At 44.8% G+C, this 19787-nt stretch overlaps 1 protein-coding gene across 1 annotated transcript; it reads right to left on the bottom strand.

Annotated features, from left to right (window-relative positions):
* Positions 1 to 1406: 1406 nt before the first annotated feature.
* LOC311103062 (exocyst complex component 5-like) lies at positions 1407 to 19625 on the bottom strand. The gene is made up of 18 exons (XM_084144585.1): positions 19471 to 19625; positions 17489 to 17583; positions 11868 to 12015; positions 11247 to 11441; positions 9802 to 9866; positions 9498 to 9526; positions 9287 to 9396; positions 9007 to 9051; positions 8740 to 8880; positions 8565 to 8647; positions 7811 to 8020; positions 7003 to 7150; positions 6708 to 6816; positions 4674 to 4794; positions 4380 to 4466; positions 4168 to 4276; positions 2160 to 2375; positions 1407 to 1995 (listed from the first exon to the last, which is right to left on the bottom strand). Exons 1-18 carry the CDS (start codon positions 19495 to 19497, stop codon positions 1807 to 1809), a joined length of 2127 nt encoding a protein of 708 aa, XP_084000711.1. The 5' UTR covers positions 19498 to 19625; the 3' UTR covers positions 1407 to 1806.
* Positions 19626 to 19787: the final 162 nt, after the last annotated feature.

Here is a 19787-nt window from a genome sequence, read left to right as displayed (position 1 = left end):
AGCGTCGTCCAGGGTAGGGGAGGGAATGGCCGGCAGGGATGTAGAGCATGGCGTTTGCAACGCCAGTGTGGGTTCGATTCCCACGGGGGGCCAGTATGAAAAATAAAAAGATAATGTAAGTCGCTCTGGATAAGAGCGTCTGCTAAATGACGTAAATGTAAATGTATGTAAATGTCCCGGGGATCGAACCCACTACCCTGGCATTACAAGCGCCATGCTCTACCAATTGAGCTACAGAGGACCTCACCTCTGCCCTGAGGTCAGGGGTCAAAGAGAGGTGGTCATGTGAGAGGTGGTCATGTGCCAAGCACAGCGGAGCTTTATATCAGGCTTGGTTCGATAGATGAGAGAGATACACTGAATTACCAAAAGTATGTGGACACCTGCTCATTTAACATCTCATTCCAAAATCATGGGCATTAATATGGAGTTGGTCCCCCCTTTGCTGCTATAACAGCCTCCACTCTTCTGGAAAGGCTTTCCACTAGATGTTGGAACATTGCTGCGGGGACTTGCTTCCATTCAGCCACAAGAGCATTAGTGAGGTCAGGCACTGATGTTGGACGATTAGGCCTGGCTCGCAGTTGGCGTTCCAATTCATCCCAAAGGTGTTTGCTGGGGTTGAGGTCAGGGCTCTGTGCAGGCCAGTCAATTTCTTCCACACCGATCTCGACAAACCATTTCTGTATGGACCTCGCTTTGTGCACGGGGTCATTGTCATGCTGAAACAGGAAAGGGCCCAAACTGTTGCCAGAAAGTTGGAAGCACAGAATCGTCTAGAATGTCATTGTATGCTGTAGTGTTAAGATTTCCCTTCACTGTAACTCCTCCGACACATTGGTGTGGCTGGCTTCCGGGTTAAGCGGGCGTTAAGAAGCGCGGTTTGGCGGTTTTGGAGGACGCATGACTCGACCTTCACCTCCCGAGCCCGTTGGGGAGTTGCAGCGATGAGACAAGATCAAAATTGGGGAGTATATATAAAAATATATATACAAATATAACCACTTACACTGAGCTCTTCAGTAAGGCCATTCTACTGCCAATGTTTGTCTAGGAGATTGCATGGCTGTGTGCTCGATTTTTATACACCTGTCAGCAACGGTTATGGCTGAAATAGCCAAATCCACTCATTTGAAAGGGTGTCCACATACTTTGATATATATATATATATATAGTGAATAAGAGGGAGGGATATGAGAGAAAGCGAGAGAGAGAGAGACTAAGAGATCGAGATGGTGGTGGTGAGAGTAAAGTAGATTCCTCTGGGTGTTCTCTATGAGGGGTGGCTGTTTCCAGTATGCAGTCCTGTCAGGCCTGAGCTATGCAGAGTTCAACCTTCCCTTTACAGCAGCTTAAGAGTCTGTTCCTGTGCACAAGTGCAGCCACAGAATATATATTTGGCACAATCAAAACAAAACGTCTCTTTATTTTAAAGTAGAAAGCTTGAAAATCAAGGTCCATCTTACCGGTAATATGACAATCTTCTACGGTGGTTTGTTGGATTAGTATTTAAAAACAAGAGAGCTCAGTCAATATATGTTTGAGCTTCTTTGCATTGCAGAAAAGGGCAAAATTCAGGTAGCCCAACTGTGAAGGCGGTGGTCTTTCTTGGCCTCTAAGATGGACAAACAAGCAAAAGGTGCTACTGCAGATGAGAATGAAAGACTAAGTCTGAGAGCAAAGAAGGTTGGCTAAATTCATCCAGGTTGGCTGAATTCTGTTTCCATGGTGAATCTTGTGAAATCATAGGGCGTGGTGATTGGATGGACGGACAGAGGGCTGGACGGTGACCCGTTGACCGGGCCATTAGCTGAAGTGGCGTCCCAGTCTGGCCTGGCGGTAGTCCACTCTCAGCTGGACGAAGGCGTGCAGAAGGTTCCGGTCCAGGTTGGTGAGCTGCTCGCCAGAGCAGACCTGTTTGAGGTTGTCAGGGGCAACCACCAGTAGGTTACACAAGGCGTGGAACGTGTCAAAGAGCTGCAGCACCAAAGGAACCTGGGGGACAGACAGTCAACCATACACAGAACTTTTACAACATGTTAATCCAAGCCAGTATGCTAGCTAGCATTAATTATGTAGCATTACTAGCTCTTAATAATATGATGTAAACTGTTGCTACAGTTGTAATGCCTGTGTGTGACCTGTGTGTGACCTCTCACCCGGAAGTCCTTGGCACTTTTGCGGTACTCTGCCACGTCGCAGATGGCTAGCATGCCTCCCATGGAGCTGTAGCTGTACTGCTGCAGGTGCTCGTGGATGAGGCGGTGGAAGCGCACGCCCAGTTCTGTCAGCACTGTGTCCACGTTCTTACCGTCCATGGACTTCCGCACTCGCTCCACCTGCCGACTCACGTACACACACACCTTGGAGCAGGCCTGGGGAGCACAGGGAGGAAGGGGGATCAGACCGTGTAGGTTGGGAGTCACAGGTCGAGTGAAACATAATGGCACTGATTTCTTACTTTTAAAAACTCATCCGACTACAGGATAATAGCGGATGATATTGCCACTCCTATTTGCCATATCTTCAATTTAAGCCTACTAGAAAGTGTGTGCCCTCAGGCCTGGATGGAAGCGAAAGTCATTCCGCTACCTAAGAATAGTAAAGCCCCCTTTACTGGCTCAAATAGCAATCAGCCTGTTACCAACCCTTAGTAACGTTTTGGAAAAAATTGTTTGACCAGATACAATGCTATTTTACAGTAAACAAATTGACAACATACTTTCAGCACGCTTATAGGGAAGGACATTCAACAAGCACAGCACTTACAAATGACTGATTGGCTGAGAGAAATTGATGATAAAAAGATTGTAGGGGCTGTTTTGTTAGACTTCAGTGCAGCTTTTGACATTATCGATCATAGTCTGTTGCTGTAAAAACGTATGTGTTATGGCTTTACATCCCCTGCTATATTGTGGATAAAAGGTTACCTGTCTAACATAACACAGAGGGTGTTCTTTAATGGAAGCCTCTCCAACATAATCCAGGTAGAATCAGGAATTCCCCCGGGCAGCTGTCTAGGCCCCTTTTTTCAATCTTTACTAACGACATGACAGTGGCTTTGAGTATGTATGTGGATGACTCAACACTATACACGTCAGCGACTGATATGACTGCAACACTTAAAGAGCTGCAGTTAGATTCAGAATGGGTGGCAAGGAATAAGTTAGGACTAAATATTTCACAAAGCATTGTATTTGGGACAAATCATTCACTAAACCTCAACTAAATCTTGTAATAAATAATGTGGAAATTGAGTTTAGTTGAGGTGACTAAACTGCTTGGAGTAACCCTGGATTGTAAACTGTCATGGTCAAAACATATTGATACAACAGTAGCTAAGATTGGGAGAAGTCTACCCATAATAAAGCGCTGCTCTACCTTCTTAACAGCACTATCAACAAGGCAGGTCCTACAGGCTCTAGTTTTGTCGCACCTGGACTAAGGTTCAGTCGTGTGGTCAGGTGCCACAAAGAGGGACTTAGGAAAATTGCAATTGGCTCAGAACAGGGCAGCACGGCTGGCCCTTGGATGTACACAGAGAGCAAACATTAATATGCATGTCAATCTCTCCTGGCTCAAAGTGACTTCATCACTACTTGTATTTGTGAGAGTTATTGACATGTTGAAAGCACCGAGCTGTCTGTTTAAACGACTAGCACACAGCTCAGACACCCATGCATACCCCACAAGACATTCCACCAGAGGTCTCTTCACAGTCCCAAAGTTCAGAACAGACTATGGAAGGCGCACAGTACTACATAGAGCCATGACTACATGGAACTCTATTCCACATCAGGTAACTGATACAAGCAGTAGAATCAGACTTAAAAAACAGATAAAAATACACCTTATGGAACAGTGCGGACTGTGAAGCAACACAAACAGTCACAGACACATGCTAACATACGCATTATACACACACGCACATATGGATTTTGTGTTGTAGATATGTGGTACAGGAGTAGGGGCCTGAGGGCACACACTTAGTGTGTTGTGAAATCTGTTATGAATGTATTGTAATGTTTTAAAATTGTAAAACTGCCTTAATTTTGCCGGACCCCAGGAAGAGTAGCTGCTGCCTTGGCAGCAGCTAATGGGGATCCATAATAAATACAAATACAAATAGAGACCAGGGGTGGAGGTTGGATGCAATGCACTCCTTACTGTGGTGCACTGGATCATGACATTGTTCTCGTCTTCAGGCCTGAAGTCTGTCTTCTTCTGTTCCGTAGCTAGGATTTGCTTCATCTGTCCCACCATGCAGTTCAGCGTTCTGCAGAGGACAACACCATGACAACCACCCCTAACACACTAATAGAATACATTCACTAATTTCCCATGATGTTGTTAACATTAAAACACTGTAGTTTACTGACCTGTCTATGCCTGTGTCCAGTTTCACCTCCATCTGTTCAATCACCTCCTTCTTCTTGTGCAGGCACTCTGTCAGTTTGGGTGAAGAGCTGGTGGAGAGAGAAGGTCCATGAAAGGTCAAAGGTAATAAAAACACAGAACAACTGTATCTGGAAAACATGAAGCTTGCTACAGAGTTGCTACCTTTTAGTGTATAATAACAGTAACTGGAGGTTATCAAACCATATGAGGCAATAATAGTGTACAGTATGGGAAGGGTGGATAGGTGTGATTGACAGGTCAGGCCCTATGCTAACCTGATGAGAGGCATGAGGTGGTCGTTGAACTGCTTATCAAACAGGTGGAAGATGGTGTTGGCCTGCTGAACTACATCCAGGAAGTAAAGGTTGGCATTCTTGGCATCAGCTGATGGAATGGCTGTAGAGAGAGAAGAGAGAGAGAAACAAACACTTTCCATTTAAAAAGGCACAAGAGAAGATTCATACAGTGGGGAAAAAAAGTATTTAGTCAGCCACCAATTGTGCAAGTTCTCCCACTTAAAAAGATGAGAGGCCTGTAATATTCATCATAGGTACACGTCAACTATGACAGACAAAATGAGGGGAAAAAAATCCAGATAATCACATTGTAGGATTTTTAATGAATTTATTTGCAAATTATGGTTGAAAATAAGTATTTGGTCAATAACAAAAGTTTCTCAATACTTTGTTGTATACCCTTTGTTGGCAATGACACAGGTCAAACGTTTTCTGTAAGTCTTCACAAGGTTTTCACACACTGTTGTTTGTATTTTGGCCCATTCCTCCATGCAGATCTCCTCTAGAGCAGTGATGTTTTGGGGCTGTCGCTGGGCAACACGGACTTTCAACTCCCTCCAAAGATTTTCTATGGGGTTGAGATCTGGAGACTGGCTAGGCCACTCCAGGACCTTGAAATGCTTCTTACGAAGCCACTCCTTCGTTGCCCGGGCGGTGTGTTTGGGATCATTGTCATGCTGAAAGACCCAGCCACGTTTCATCTTCAATGCCCTTGCTGATGGAAGGAGGTTTTCACTCAAAATCTCACGATACATGGCCCCATTAATTCTTTCCTTTACACGGATCAGTCGTCCTGGTCCCTTTGCAGAAAAACAGCCCCAAAGCATGATGTTTCCACCCCCATGCTTCACAGTAGGTATGGTGTTCTTTGGATGCAACTCAGCATTCTTTGTCCTCCAAACACGACGAGTTGAGTTTTTACCAAAAAGTTCTATTTTGGTTTCATCTGACCATATGACATTCTCCCAATCCTCTTCTGGATCATCCAAATGCACTCTAGCAAACTTCAGACGGGCCTGGACATGTACTGGCTTAAGCAGGGGGACACGTCTGGCACTGCAGGATTTGAGTCCCTGGCGGCGTAGTGTGTTACTGATGGTAGGCTTTGTTACTTTGGTCCCAGCTCTCTGCAGGTCATTCACTAGGTCCCCCCGTGTGGTTCTGGGATTTTTGCTCACCGTTCTTGTGATCATTTTGACCCCACGGGGTGAGATCTTGCGTGGAGCCCCAGATCGAGGGAGATTATCAGTGGTCTTGTATGTCTTCCATTTCCTAATAATTGCTCCCACAGTTGATTTCTTCAAACCAAGCTGCTTACCTATTGCAGATTCAGTCTTCCCAGCCAGGTGCAGGTCTACAATTTTGTTTCTGGTGTCCTTTGACAGCTCTTTGGTCTTGGCCATAGTGTGGTTTGGAGTGTGACTGTTTGAGGCTGTGGACAGGTGTCTTTTATACTGATAACAAGTTCAAACAGGTGCCATTAATACAGGTAACGAGTGGAGGACAGAGGAGCCTCTTAAAGAAGAAGTTACAGGTCTGTGAGAGCCAGAAATCTTGCTTGTTTGTAGGTGACCAAATACTTATTTTCCACCATAATTTGCAAATAAATTCATTAAAAATCCTACAATGTGATTTTCTGGATTTTTTTCTCTCAATTTGTCTGTCATAGTTGACGTGTACCTATGATGAAAATTACAGGCCTCTCTCATCTTTTTAAGTGGGAGAACTTGCACAATTGGTGGCTGACTAAATACTTTTTTTCCCCATTGTATAACACCCACACATAAAAAGGATTTATCCAGGCCTCCTGTAGCTCAGTTGGTAGAGCATGGCGCTTGCACCGCCAGGGTTGTGGGTTCGATTCCCATAGGGGGGCCAGTATGAAAAATGTATGCACTCACTAACTGTAAGTCGCTCTGGATAAGAGCGTCTGCTAAATGACTAAAATGTAAAAATGTAAAAGGTTTTGCAACCTTTACTGTGTTAGTGACAGTTAGTGAGAGTTGTGAGTACCAGAGAGGCCGATCTCCAGTGCGTAGTCAATGTGGTCCACACACAGGTGCTCCACCAGCAGCAGGAAGATGGAGAAGGCGTTCTTGGGCAGGTCCGAGGGATCTGAGAGCTGGTTCACAACACACAGAGACAGGACCTGATTTACTGTCAGCGCTCTACAGGGATTTACTGCAAAGGCCTCATTTTATGATCACGGTGACCAAAAGGAAACTGTTATTATAATTCAGTACAGACTGTGACATCAATGCATTCAGTGTTATTGTCTCTCCTGTAGGGGGCAGCGTAGCAGCCTCACCCTGTTGCACCTCTCAAAGGCATGGCGTGTCTCCTGCAGTAGGTTGACCACCACCTCCTGGGACAGGAAGGTCTCCCCGTGGGTGTCGATGCTGGGCCCCAGTGGCAGGTTGGTGCGCTGTCTGATCCGCTCCTTCAGCTCCTGGATACTGGGGGGAATAGGACAGAGAGGGTTACATTGAGGGAGTTTGATAAAGTGCACCGGGCTATGGCCCGTGACGTGAACGGAGGAGTGCCCTTCTCAAATCGAAGAGAAATCTGCGCCGCTCTGTCATGTCGTCAACAAGGCAGCATGGTGCATCATTCAGAAATATACAACATATTTTTTTCCATAAAATATGTTTCAATTTTCAAACTAGTTTTCATTGGGAAAGCAGATAAAGCCTTTTCATCAAAAGCAATCACGTTTGCGTGTGAAAACACAGAATCCTACTCATTACTCCAAGTGCCTAACCTACGCCACTTTAGTTTTGAGCAGACTATGCCGTCGGCCAGAACAGGGCACCTGGCTCACGCCCGGGAGGCAGCCCGGTTGTAAAACGAATGCAATCAACACTAACCCGCTTCACCTGGGGCATACCCGGGTCATTAATAGAACTCCCTCACGATTACGCCATTAAGGAAAAGGGAGGAGTCTGAACTCAAAGACAGGACCTTGATATGATGAGTGGAGAAATGAGGGACGTGCTATTTAAATCCATTTAACTATTTAATACAACTGAGGTCTGACCCCAAGGATGACAAAGAAGTTCAGGGTAAAGGGAGAAGACTGGGTGGCTCTGGGGTAGAGGTTGTCAGTCACTTCTTACCTGCCCCCACCCAGTGGGCGTTTCTGGTGGTTCTTGGAGTCGTAGTAGCGCTGCAGGATCATGGCGCTGCGCGTGCGGAGATAATCTTTCTCCATTTCAATGTAGCTCTCCAGATAGGTGGAGAAGATGTTCTTGATGAGCTTGGACAGGAACGTGTGTTTGTCTGAGCCCAGGTTGAACTCTGTCAGCTTGGCAGCCAAGGCCGTCGTCCTAGAGACACAGGGTTGCTAAGGTTACCAATGGTCAGACCGGAGGGTATGAGGTATTAAAGGCCAAGTGCAGTCAAGAACTTGATTTTCCTGTATTATATATATTTCCACACTGAGGTTGGAATAATACTGTGAAATTGTGAAAATTATGATAATTCCCTTTTAGTGTAAGAGCTGTTTGAAAAGATTGCCTGAAATTTCATCCTTTTGTGGTGGGATGGAGTTTTGCCCTGCCTGTTGACATCACCAGGCGGTAAATTAGTTAATAGACCAATAAGAAAGAGAGTTCCAAACCTCTCTGCCAATATCAGCTAGTTTTCAGTTTTCCCCTCCCTACTCAGACCACTCCCAGACAGTCCTAGCAAAATTCTTGCTTGAGAAATGTATCTTTGTTAAGAAGCTATTTCTGTTTATTTTTTACCATTTTAATTGAAAGCAATCACAGTAAGGTACTTAATGTTACCCAAAAATGATTTGGTATTGAGATAAAAACGCCTGCATTGGACCTTTACGAGTGAGAGGTCAAAGGCGAACAGACATATTACCTGGTGTAGAGGTCGTAGAGGTTTTTGAGGTATTGTTCTATGTCAGAGTGGCGGGTCTCGTCCAGTTTCTCTTTCACGTGAGCCTGGAAACACAAAGCTGCTCAGTCAGTCCAACAGAACTGGGTCAGTGAAGATATTGTCTGGCAACACTAGTGGCAGACATTGTCCACTGTACCTGTAGTTTGTTCTCAAAGATGTTCTGGATGAGTTTGGCCATGACGGTTTCTGGGCTCTGGAAGACCTCTCCCACCTGCTTGTTGACTCGCTGGCAGAGGAGGGCCGTGTCTTCAAACACATCACTACGCATGTACGCCCCCTGAACTCACGCAGAGAGTTAATTACAGACCTCAGGACTAAGACTTGTGGTGAGACTACAACAGAAGCACTCAGGTACTCTATACTGAGCTGTTATAAAGGGTTCAAGTGAACACTGCACACTCACCTCCTGACATTGCTTGATATAAACATCTACACAATGTGCATAGCCCTGTAGGAAACAAAGACATGTCACAATCACACCTGCATCACTACCACAATCCAACATCTCCAAAGAATAACAACAAACTGTATCCATGGTTGCATAGATGCTGCATGAGATACAAATGCATATTTGTAAGTTACAATATTCACTACTACTGCTACACATACACAGCTCAAAAAATAACATTAATCTTTCTTTAATATGGAGACATATCAAAACGTGTCCGGTGTCTGTGGGTCACCTTGAAGTGTAAGAGGACCGCGGCGACCTCCCGCATGCGTCCAATCTCGCCCCTACGCTGGGCTGCTGTGAACTCCTGGATCAGCTGGCGCTCCAGGTCATGGTATTTACCTAGACCCACACACTCAGATTTAGTTGCCTTTCTTAGCATGGCAGTGCTATCATTTGTTGATCAATCAGCAACAAAGGTCATTGTGAATGCAACCACTCACTTGCAATCTTGGCCTTGACATCTGCAAACCTGTTAGAGGACAAGGATAGAGGTGTTCATCAGAGGATATCGGAGATTAAAAAGACTCAAACCCAAAATGATGTCAATGTAATCTTGTATAATGTGTGATATTTGTAGTTCCTCTGACTTGAAGTGAAATGTTTTCTGTCCCTCAGAAACAATAGTTAATGCAACATAACATTTACAAAACTAGTCTGGTTGGGCTAGAGGCACAGAGTAGCAGCACCTATACTGTTTACATTGTACCACAGAGCTTGTGTAAAGCTGCCTCGAGGACTACTCACCTGTCGAACGGCAGCTCCTGCGCTATGAGATGCAATTTCTGAATGATATCAGCAGCTTCCTTAATCTGGGAGAGGGAGAAATTGGGGGGAACGAGTGGGGGAGGGGAGGGAGAGAGGAACATAAGAAATGGACATCCAAACAGAGAGCAAACCAACAGTAGCAGCATCTCCACATAGGAGATCATGTTAAACGAGCCCTCCTCCACCTCCTCTCGGTACACCATGGAGCTGATAACAAGCAGCCGCTGCACACCTGGCTAACAGCATCCGCAGCAGCCCTGGGTTAGCAGCATATCCAACTCTTTATTGGCATGCCTCCTCTGAATGGGCTGTAATCCCACAGGAGCCTAAATCGCCTTCAATAATCTGTCCGGCCAGGGATATCGCTCAGAAAATGGGCCCTGTCGAGAACCCCCCAATCCCCTCCCCCTGACATACACGCTGGCTGAAAACCCCAGACCTAGTAAAGGCCCGCCGTCCGCAACTCCTCTGTTCCCGCAGATGCCTGCCTCAGCTAACATCATTACTCTGCTCCCATGAGGAGGATCCAGCCTTTCTGCTCTGCAAAGGTTTTCTAAGTATCTGTCCCCCAGCTAAGATTAGCTAAATCCCATGTAAGTAATGTAGCCGTCTCTCTGCAGTCAGGGTTTAGCAGCACTTGTCTCCACGCTGGCGGCCCAACCCTCCCTTTCAGAAGGATTAGCAGAGCCTTCCCCCTTCAGCTATTCACTCGCAGCTTTCCTCTTTCCCCCTCATCTGGAGGTATGCTCAGGAAAAGGGATCTGTCCGATATTCCCACTTCATGCCTCTCCGGAAGCATTCCCATCTCCAGCTCCCGTCTCTGAGATTGATTACAGTTTCCCCACTTGCCACTAAAAGGAATTAATTAAGAGAACCCCAAACTCTTCAAAAACAGCTCTGACAATCCCCTATCAAACTTTTGAGGGTTGATAGTGAGGTTGCTCAGATGGCTTTGAACCCCTATAGGAAACCTAGATAATTAGGTCCAGTTCTCTCCCATAATAAATATATTTTGATGTGCTTTCCCATGCCACATTTAGCTGTACTAGGACAAAATGGTGATGACCAAGACCGTCAACAGCAAGAAAGGGTCTACCTCACACCTTGCAATTAATTAATGCAATTAAGACACACATGAGCATGTTGACATCCATGGCAGTCAATCCTCTAGCTATTGTCAAGAAGTAAATGCCAGTTGATTAATCCAAATTAGCTCAGGGATCCAACTAAAGGGATCAATTCCACAAATTAAAAGTGTGTGGTTACCTCATAATCCTATTTATTGACTTATTTCAGTTCTTAACATCTTTCACTGCTGTAGAGGTGTTATTTTCAAGGGTCAATCTCTTTATTTTTTAAAAACATAAAAAAGGTCAATCTCTTTAAGAATACATGAGGGTGGATGGTAGTGTATGTATCCTGACCTTCTCTGGGTTGTTGAAGACGTCACTGCGCAGGTCCCCATCCAGGAACTCATTGAAATAGGTCATAAGACGCTGTGCCTCCACCGCCCTCTGCCTGGGCGTGTTCACGCCCTCCAGCTGGTCGCCAAGGTGACACACCTTGGTGGCCACATAACTGATGTGCTCATCCAACTCCTGGAAGTGCTGGAAGGCTACCTGTATGGAGACAGAGAGTTGTGCAAAAAGAAGTCACATGTTTTGTGACATGATTGATGAATGGGGATAAGTTAATCTTTGAATGATGGCAGTGCTTTCAAAAGTAGCAAGGGTCATAATGCTCTGTAGCTCAGCTGGTAGAGCACGGCGCTTGTAACGCCAAGGTAGTGGGTTCGATCCCCGGGACCACCCATACACAAAAATGTATGCACGCATGACTGTAAGTCGCTTAGGATAAAAGCGTCTGCTAAATGGCATATTATTATTATTATTATTATTATTATTATTATTATTATTATTATTATATTATTTTATATTACACTGAATTCTGAAATTATCTTCAGAAAGTTCCTGTCTACAGGGAAGAATGCTGGGGACTTGAGGTTGTGGTGGGTGGTTTAAGGTCCAGTGGGCCTTAAAGCTGACCTGGTTGCTCCTCTGTAAATCCTGCACTTTGTGGGCAAACTCCTTGGCCTCTCTGTGACACTGGTGTTCCAGCTTCTCCACCCGGCGCTGGATCTTCTCATCCAGCTGCTTCAGCTCCTCTATGTGGTTCTCAAACTCCTCCAGCAGCCTGGGAGGGAAGCAGGACAAGGGCTTTAACAGACTGCAGGCCTACCTCACATTGGTCTAGACCAGGACTGCCCAACCCTGTTCCTGGAGAGCTACCGTCCTGTATGTTTTTGCTCCAACCCTAATCTAGCACACCTGATTCTAATAATTAGCAGGTTGATCAGATTAATCAGGTTAGTAACACCTGGGGTTGGAGTGAAAACCTACAGGAGGGTAGCTCTCCAGGAACAGGGCTGGGCAACCCTGGTCTAGACACTCCATAGCCATGAGTCCACTTATAAGCTGGCCTTCAACAGTACATTGATCTACAGCAAATAAATGGTAGACAAAAATGCTTTACTATACTAACATGGGTGATTGACTAATGTAGGGTTAGATTTGTCCTACTAACCCAGTCGTCACTAACCTTTGAGTCAAGATCACTTTCGGAGTCAAAATACAAGCCAAGATCTACCACTCAGATAAAAAATTTAATAAAAAGTAAGCCTATGCAACATTAACCTAATAAAAACAGTTCTGTAGGAATGAGGTTTGTGCAGTAGGCCTAATACATTATCACAGCATATTGGCTATGCTTGGCCTGCCAATATTGTTCTTCTCAGACCATATTACAGTGAGGGGAAAAAAGTATTTGATCCATTGCTGATTTTGTAAGTTTGCCCACTGACAAAGAAATGATCAGTCTATAATAGGTATGTTTATTTGAACAGTGAGAGACAGAATAACAACAAAAAAATCCAGAAAAATGCATGTCAAAAATGTTATACCGTATTTTCCGCACTATAAAGGCGCACCGGAGTATAAGCCGCAGCAGCTAAATTGAATGATGTGTACATATATAAGCCGCACTGGACTATAAGCCGCAGATGTTTTAATGTTTAATACCTAGGAGGTCTTCTAGTGGCCGTTAGCTGTAAAAATCCATAGATTAGCCGCACCGTTATATAAGCCGCAGGGTCTAAAAATTGGGAAAAAGGCGCGGCTTATAGTCAGAAAATTACGGTAAATTGATTTGCATTTTAATGAGGGAAATAAGTATTTGACCACCTCTCAATCAGAAAGATTTCTGGCTCCCAGGTGTCTTTTATACAGGTAACGAGCTGAGATTAGGAGCACACTCTTAAAGGGAGTGCTCCTAATTTCAGTTTGTTACCTGTATAAAAGACACCTGTCCACAGAAGCAATGAATCAATCAGATTCCAAACTCTCCACCATGGCCAAGACCAAAGAGCTCTCCACGGATGTCAGGGACAAGATTGTAGACCTACACAAGGCTGGAATGGGCTACAAGACCATCGCCAAGCAGCTTGGTGAGAAGGTGACAACAGTTGGTGCGATTATTCACAAATGGAAGAAACACAAAATAACTGTCAATCTCCCTCGGCCTGGGGCTCCATGCAAGATCTCACCTCGTGGAGTTGCAATGATCATGAGAACGGTGAGGAATCAGCCCAGAACTACACGGGAGGATCTTGTCAATGATCTCAAGGCAGCTGGGACCATAGTCACCAATAAAACAATTGGTAACACACTACGCCGTGAAGGACTGAAATCCTGCAGCGCCGCAAGGTCCCCCTGCTCAAGAAAGCACAAATACAGGGCCGTCTGAAGTTTGCCAATGAACATCTGAATGATTCAGGGGAGAACTGGGTGAAAGTGTTGTGGTCAGATGAGACAAAAATCGAGCTCTTTGGCATCAACTCAACTCGCCGTGTTTGGAGGAGGAGGAATGCTGCCTATGACCCCAAGAACACCATCCCCACCGTCAAACATGGAGGTGGAAACATTATGCTTTGGGGGTGTTTTTCTGCTAAGGGGACAGGACAACTTCACCGCATCAAAGGGACGATGGACGGGGCCATGTACCATCAAATCTTGGGTGAGAACCTCTTGCCCTCAGCCAGGGCATTAAATGGGTCGTGGATGTTTATTCCAGCATGACAATGACCCAAAACACACAGCCAAGGCAACAAAGGAGTGGCTCAAGAAGAAGCACATTAAGGTCCTGGAGTGGCCTAGCCAGTCTCCAGACCTTCCCATAGAAAATCTGTGGAAAAGCTGAAGATTCGAGTTGCCAAACGTCAGCCTCGAAACCTTAATGACTTGGAGATGATCTGCAAAGAGGAGTGGAACAAAATCCCTCCTGAGATGTGTGCAAACCTGGTGGCCAACTACAAGAAATGTCTGACCTCTGATTGCCAACAAGGGTTTTGCCACCAAGTACTAAGTCATGTTTTGCAGAGGGGTCAAATACTTATTTCCCTCATTAAAATGCAAATCAATTTATAACATTTTTGACATGCGTTTTTCTGGATTTTTGTTGTTGTTATTCTGTCCCTCACTGTTCAAATAAACCTACCATTAAAATTATAGACTGATCATGTCTTTGTCAGTGGGCAAACGTACAAAATCAGCAGGGGATCAATACTTTTTTCCCTCACTGTATATTTCAAAACTCGAGGTTTGATAACAAAATACACTGCTCAAAAAAATAAAGGGAACACTTAAACAACACATCCTAGATCTGAATGAATGAAATAATCTTATTAAATACTTTTTTCTTTACATAGTTGAATGTGCTGACAACAAAATCACACACAAATTATCAATGGAAATCAAATGTATCAATCCATGGAGGTCTGGATTTGGAGTCACCCTTAAAATTAAAGTGGAAAACCACACTACAGGGTGATCCAACTTTTATGTAATGTCCTTAAAACAAGTCAAAATGAGGCTCAGTAGTGTGTGTGGCCTCCACGTGCCTGTATGACCTCCTTACAACGCCTGGGCATGCTCCTGATGAGGTGGCGGATGGTCTCCTGAGGGATCTCCTCCCAGACCTGGACTAAAGCATCCGCCAACTCCTGGACAGTCTGTGGTGCAACGTGGCATTGGTGGATGGAGCGAGACATGATGTCCCAGATGTGCTCAATTGGATTCAGGTCTGGGGAACGGGCGGGCCAGTCCATAGCATCAATGTCTTCCTCTTGCAGGAACTGCTGACACACTCCAGCCACATGAGGTCTAGCATTGTCTTGCATTAGGAGGAACCCAGGGCCAACCGCACCAGCATATGGTCTCACAAGGGGTCTGAGGATCTCATCTCGGTACCTAATGGCAGTCAGGCTACCTCTGGCGAGCCCAAAGAAATGCCACCCCACACCATGACTGACCCACCGCCAAACCGGTCATGCTGGAGGATGTTGCAGGCAGCAGAACGTTCTCCACGGCGTCTCCAGACTCTGTCACGTCTGTCACATGTGCTCAGTGTGAACCTGCTTTCATCTGTGAAGAGCACAGGGCGCAAGTGGCGAATTTGCCAATCTTGGTGTTCTCTGGCAAATGCCAAATGTCCTGCACGGTGTTGGGCTGTAAGCACAACCCCCACCTGTGGACGTCGGGCCCTCATACCACCCTCATGGAGTCTGTTTCTGACCGTTTGAGCAGACATGCACATTTGTGGCCTGCTGGAGGTCATTTTGCAGGGCTCTGGCAGTGCTCCTCCTGCTCCTCCTTGCACAAAGGCGGAGGTAGCGGTCCTGCTGCTGGGTTGTTGCCCTCCTACGGCCTCCTCCACGTCTCCTGATGTACTGGCCTGTCTCCTGGTAGTGCCTCCATGCTCTGGACACTACGCTGACAGACACAGCAAACCTTCTTGCCACAGCTCGCATTGATGTGCCATCCTGGATGAGCTGCACTACCTGAGCCACTTGTGTGGGATGTAGACTCCGTCTCATGCTACCACTAGAGTGAAAGCACCGCAAGCATTCAAAAGTGACCAAAACATCAGCCAGGAAGCATAGGAACTGAGAAGTGGTCTGTGGTCACCACCTGCAGAACCACTTCTTTATTGGGGGTGTCTTGCTAATTGCCTATCATTTCCACCTGTTGTCTATTCCATTTGCACAACAGCATGTGAAATGCATTGTCAATCAGTGTTGCTTCCTAAGTGGACAGTTTGATTTCACAGAAGTGTGATTGACTTGGAGTTACATTGTGTTGTTTAAGTGTTCCCTTTATTTTTTTGAGCAGTGTAGATCAGTTGTTGTATCACTTGCGAGGCACAGCAGAGCATACATTTACATCATTAGCGTTTTTATTTTACTGGAGTGATGGTGCATGCATCCGATGGTCAGTCTCAGCGGAGGGAGAGAGCAGCAGAGGATCTGCCTCTCACGGTCCCTGCTCTCTCCTTTCCTCCGGTGAGACTGACTAGAGAGAGGGGACATCATATTTCTGCCTCATGCACAAATTCATGTTCTTCCTATGACCAGAGAAAGTGAAATATTCCTCGATATTAAAATAGACACGACGAGCTGCTAATAATAAAAAACGCAGGCCTATCGATACTCATTCATTGCAGCTGCAGCGTGAGTGGAAGCAGGGAGAAGCACATTTATGTTTTGTAAAAGGGTTGAATAAAAACAGTGTTGACAGTGCTGAATAAAAACTTAAACATTAACTCACTCATAAAAACAGCAGCTCTTCGCTGTATTCTTTGACAGTCTCTCTCTGGTCATGGTTTTAAAAGTTATGAAATCTCACCTAGGTTAGTATCAAACTTTGTTGTGGGGTTGTGGAAGCTGTAGGCACGGTGATTTTAGCTATCAGACTGGACAGCGCAGTAGGCACACTTGATTTAGCTTTCCTGGTCTGCTGGGTAGGCAGTGTGTCCTTCCAGACAAATGAAATGGTTCAAAATGGGTACACTTTGCCTACCAGGCTTGCAGGGCTTCTGAATCAAATGTACCTACCGCCAACAGAGCAAGACAAAAACATTTTTAAACATAGGAGCGCAAGGCTTTATCGTTGACTTTTCTACAGAAATGTTTGGTGATCGACTAGGAATGCCTTGAAGATTGCGATCGACCGGTTGGTGACCACTGTACTAACCTTACACTCATTCAGTTAATATTTATACATAGTATTGAGGGCTTAATTCTTGGGTCCCCAGATTTAAGAAGCTCTACAAAATGGGAGCTTCGTCAGCTGCATTTAAAGTAAGGACTGTGGAGCAAATGTTCTAAGTCAGCACCATATTTAACAGACTAGGAAACATCCCAAAATGATGAGTATATAATCTCTTAGCTAATTCCCGCAGCAGTGGCTACAGCTTAGGGACATCTCCCATCCCTTCCTAATGCACATTCATTCCCTTACTGTCAGTTACTGTATGACTCAGAGCTTGGTGGCCTCCCATTACGCACTGCCTCTGAGTTATCTTCACTGGAGGTTTAAATAGAACTTGCTGTATGGTTGGGACTAGAGCTTTAAGAAAGGGGGATAAGGCTGAAACAAAGGTAAGGGTCTTAAAAGGGGAAGCACAAGGACCTGCAAAAAGACAGGGGATTGGCTGCTGGTTGATCAAGATTAGGCTGGTGGTAGGGGTTTGGGTTAGTTAGTGTTTCGACAAGTGGTCAAGAGTCATGATTACGGTAACTTTCAATAAAGCCATGTCTTTAGTACAAGACTACCTTTTGGGGTCGAATGCCTCAGCTCCGCCTTTGGACCCTCCTCCAGGGGTTCTCCAGGCCAACCTCTCTATGTACTCATCTGCATCAAAGGGCTCCTGTGGATCAAGCACACACAGACAGTGTCAATCTCTGTCCTGTCAAGACTTTCTTAGATAAATGGTGAGCATGGGACATGACATTAGTAATATTGGACAATGGCTAGCCGACTAAACTCAACGACTGTATAATTGTGGGCTAATCTCTGGGTGCTGAAATCAGTAGTTTTTTATAAAAACTTAATTTTATGTCATGTCGGAGCTCCAGTCTGCCCACACTAGTCGCTGCTCAACTCCATTGTAAATCGTTGAGTTTAGTCGGCTAGACCATGGCATACATTAACCCTTGTTGTGTCAAATGGGTAATGATTGATTACAGGTGCACTCCAGTAGTTAGCTGGCTACATGGTTTCAATGCTTATAACTAGCAGTTTTGGGGAAGCTACTCTGAACATATAGTTTACCAAGCTACCAATTACTTCACACTGGAAGAAGTTAAGCTACACTAAAACTACCCTTAAGAAAAATATAGTTTACTTAACTAAAGTTACTGTGAAAAAAATACTTCGTGAAAAAATAACATCTAAATCTGAAATGTCATAATACAAATTGCAAGAACAGATCACTGTAGTCAGATGTTAACAGAATGTGTGATTTAGCCTATTTAACACAAAAAGTTAGAATTAGGCACAGTGTTTCAAGTGATAATTAGGCAGGTCTGAGGCCAAAAAAGAAAGGAAATTCTTTCCTACTTCACCCATCTTTTCTTTTTGCAAAAAAGTAGTGTGTAGTTACAGTAACGTTTGTTAGCTACACCAAAACATGGCAAAAAAGTAATAAACTACCAATATTTGTATTTAGTTCAACCACCACCAAGCTATTGCAAAATGTAATTAAATTACTAGTTGAACTACATTGATAACTAGGGGCGTGAGAAACGACCTAGCCAATGCCACTGTAAACCAGTAATTTAAGCAATAACATAAGACATAGAGCCGCTAGAGGTAACGTTGGTAACAATCACAAATCGGAAAGGTACAGCTGAGGGGTATAGTACAAAGCAGCTGCAATGAGTTAGCCAGCTAACTTGTCTAAATGTTCTGAAATAACTTTTTTTTAAAGATAAGCTTGAAATGGGCATGGTCTCCGACTCAACAACCAAAAATAAATGAGTTTAGCTTTCTTAATTAACCAACATAAATCGGTTATTTCTGGTTGTTTATCAACGTTAGCTGTTTAACTCACTGAACCTACTTCGTAGTATACCCCTCTGGTCAACATACATCATGATTGACAAATGATCACATCGTCAACATCTGCCTGCTGGGTGAACACTACAGTAGCTAGCTGGTTAGCTAGCTGTCAGTGCTAGCTGGCTAAAAAGTGGTAACGTAACTAGCTAATGGACAGCTGGGCAACTTCCTAACCAGCAGATCCGACCAGCTTGCTTACAACTGCACTAGGGTCGGATAGGCTTCCTGTGTAGGTTAAGACACCACGGAGCCGGCGCGAGATATGGTTCGGAAAACGTACCTCACTCCTGGGAAATGCATTGTACTCCGAATTGTATCGGTGTAACAGTTGTGATATTGGGACAATTTGGAGTATACCGCATTTCTCATCCCTGTTTTGAAGTACGTTTTCCGAGCCTTATCTCGCGCAGGCTCTGCGGTGTCGTAACCTACACAGGAAGCCTATCCGACCCTAGTGCAGCTGTAAGCAAGCGGGTTGGATCTGCTGGCAAGGCAACTTCCTAGCTGAGGCACAATTTCCAATCCTTATAGCTATATATGGCTAGCTAGTTAGCCTAAAATAAGACATTTTACATTTCAACTAACGCTACCCAGCTAAGGTTTAAACATGGGGTTGGCTTGCTCTTACTTCTCCTAGCTAGCTAGCACCAATGTTAGCTAGTCCAAGGCCAAGGGAACATACAGTTTATTTTACCTCGAATAGTTGAGGAGTCGTTGCCATGTTCTACTTAGATCTGCAATGTACAAATTGCAGTTCATACAAACTAACAGTCGGGTATGACAGCCGACTAATTGATCAGCTGGATTTACGTTTTGCCCTTTGTTGATAAATTTAACAGCTCTACTTCCGGGTCGTCACTAGTTTCCACAGCCAAAAAGTCATAGGCCGTATTCGAGAGCGTCAAACCCGTGGTGTATCATGGGTAAATTGTGACTGACTGACTGATCGATAAATAATATTGAGTAGTTATTTAGGCTGCAAGGGGATTTGTAAATCAGTCAGGCTCGACT

This window comes from Coregonus lavaretus (assembly GCF_964263955.1).
Source record: "Coregonus lavaretus genome assembly, chromosome: 27".
Taxonomy (NCBI): Eukaryota; Metazoa; Chordata; class Actinopteri; order Salmoniformes; family Salmonidae; genus Coregonus; species Coregonus lavaretus.
Note: the sequence above shows the minus strand (reverse complement) of the source record. Positions and strands in the feature narration are given on the sequence as shown.

What these genes read in the sequence shown, in the direction of transcription:
- LOC311103062 (XM_084144585.1), bottom strand. Translation starts at nt 19,497, where the DNA reads ATGGCAACGACTCCTCAACTATTCGAG. An exon ending in ACTGGAGATCGGCCTCTCTG is followed by an intron (nt 4,795 to 6,707) that starts GTACTCACAACT and finishes CTCTCTCTACAG; the next exon opens with CCATTCCATCAGCTGATGCC. An exon ending in TCATGATCCAGTGCACCACA is followed by an intron (nt 2,376 to 4,167) that starts GTAAGGAGTGCA and finishes TGTGCTCCCCAG; the next exon opens with GCCTGCTCCAAGGTGTGTGT.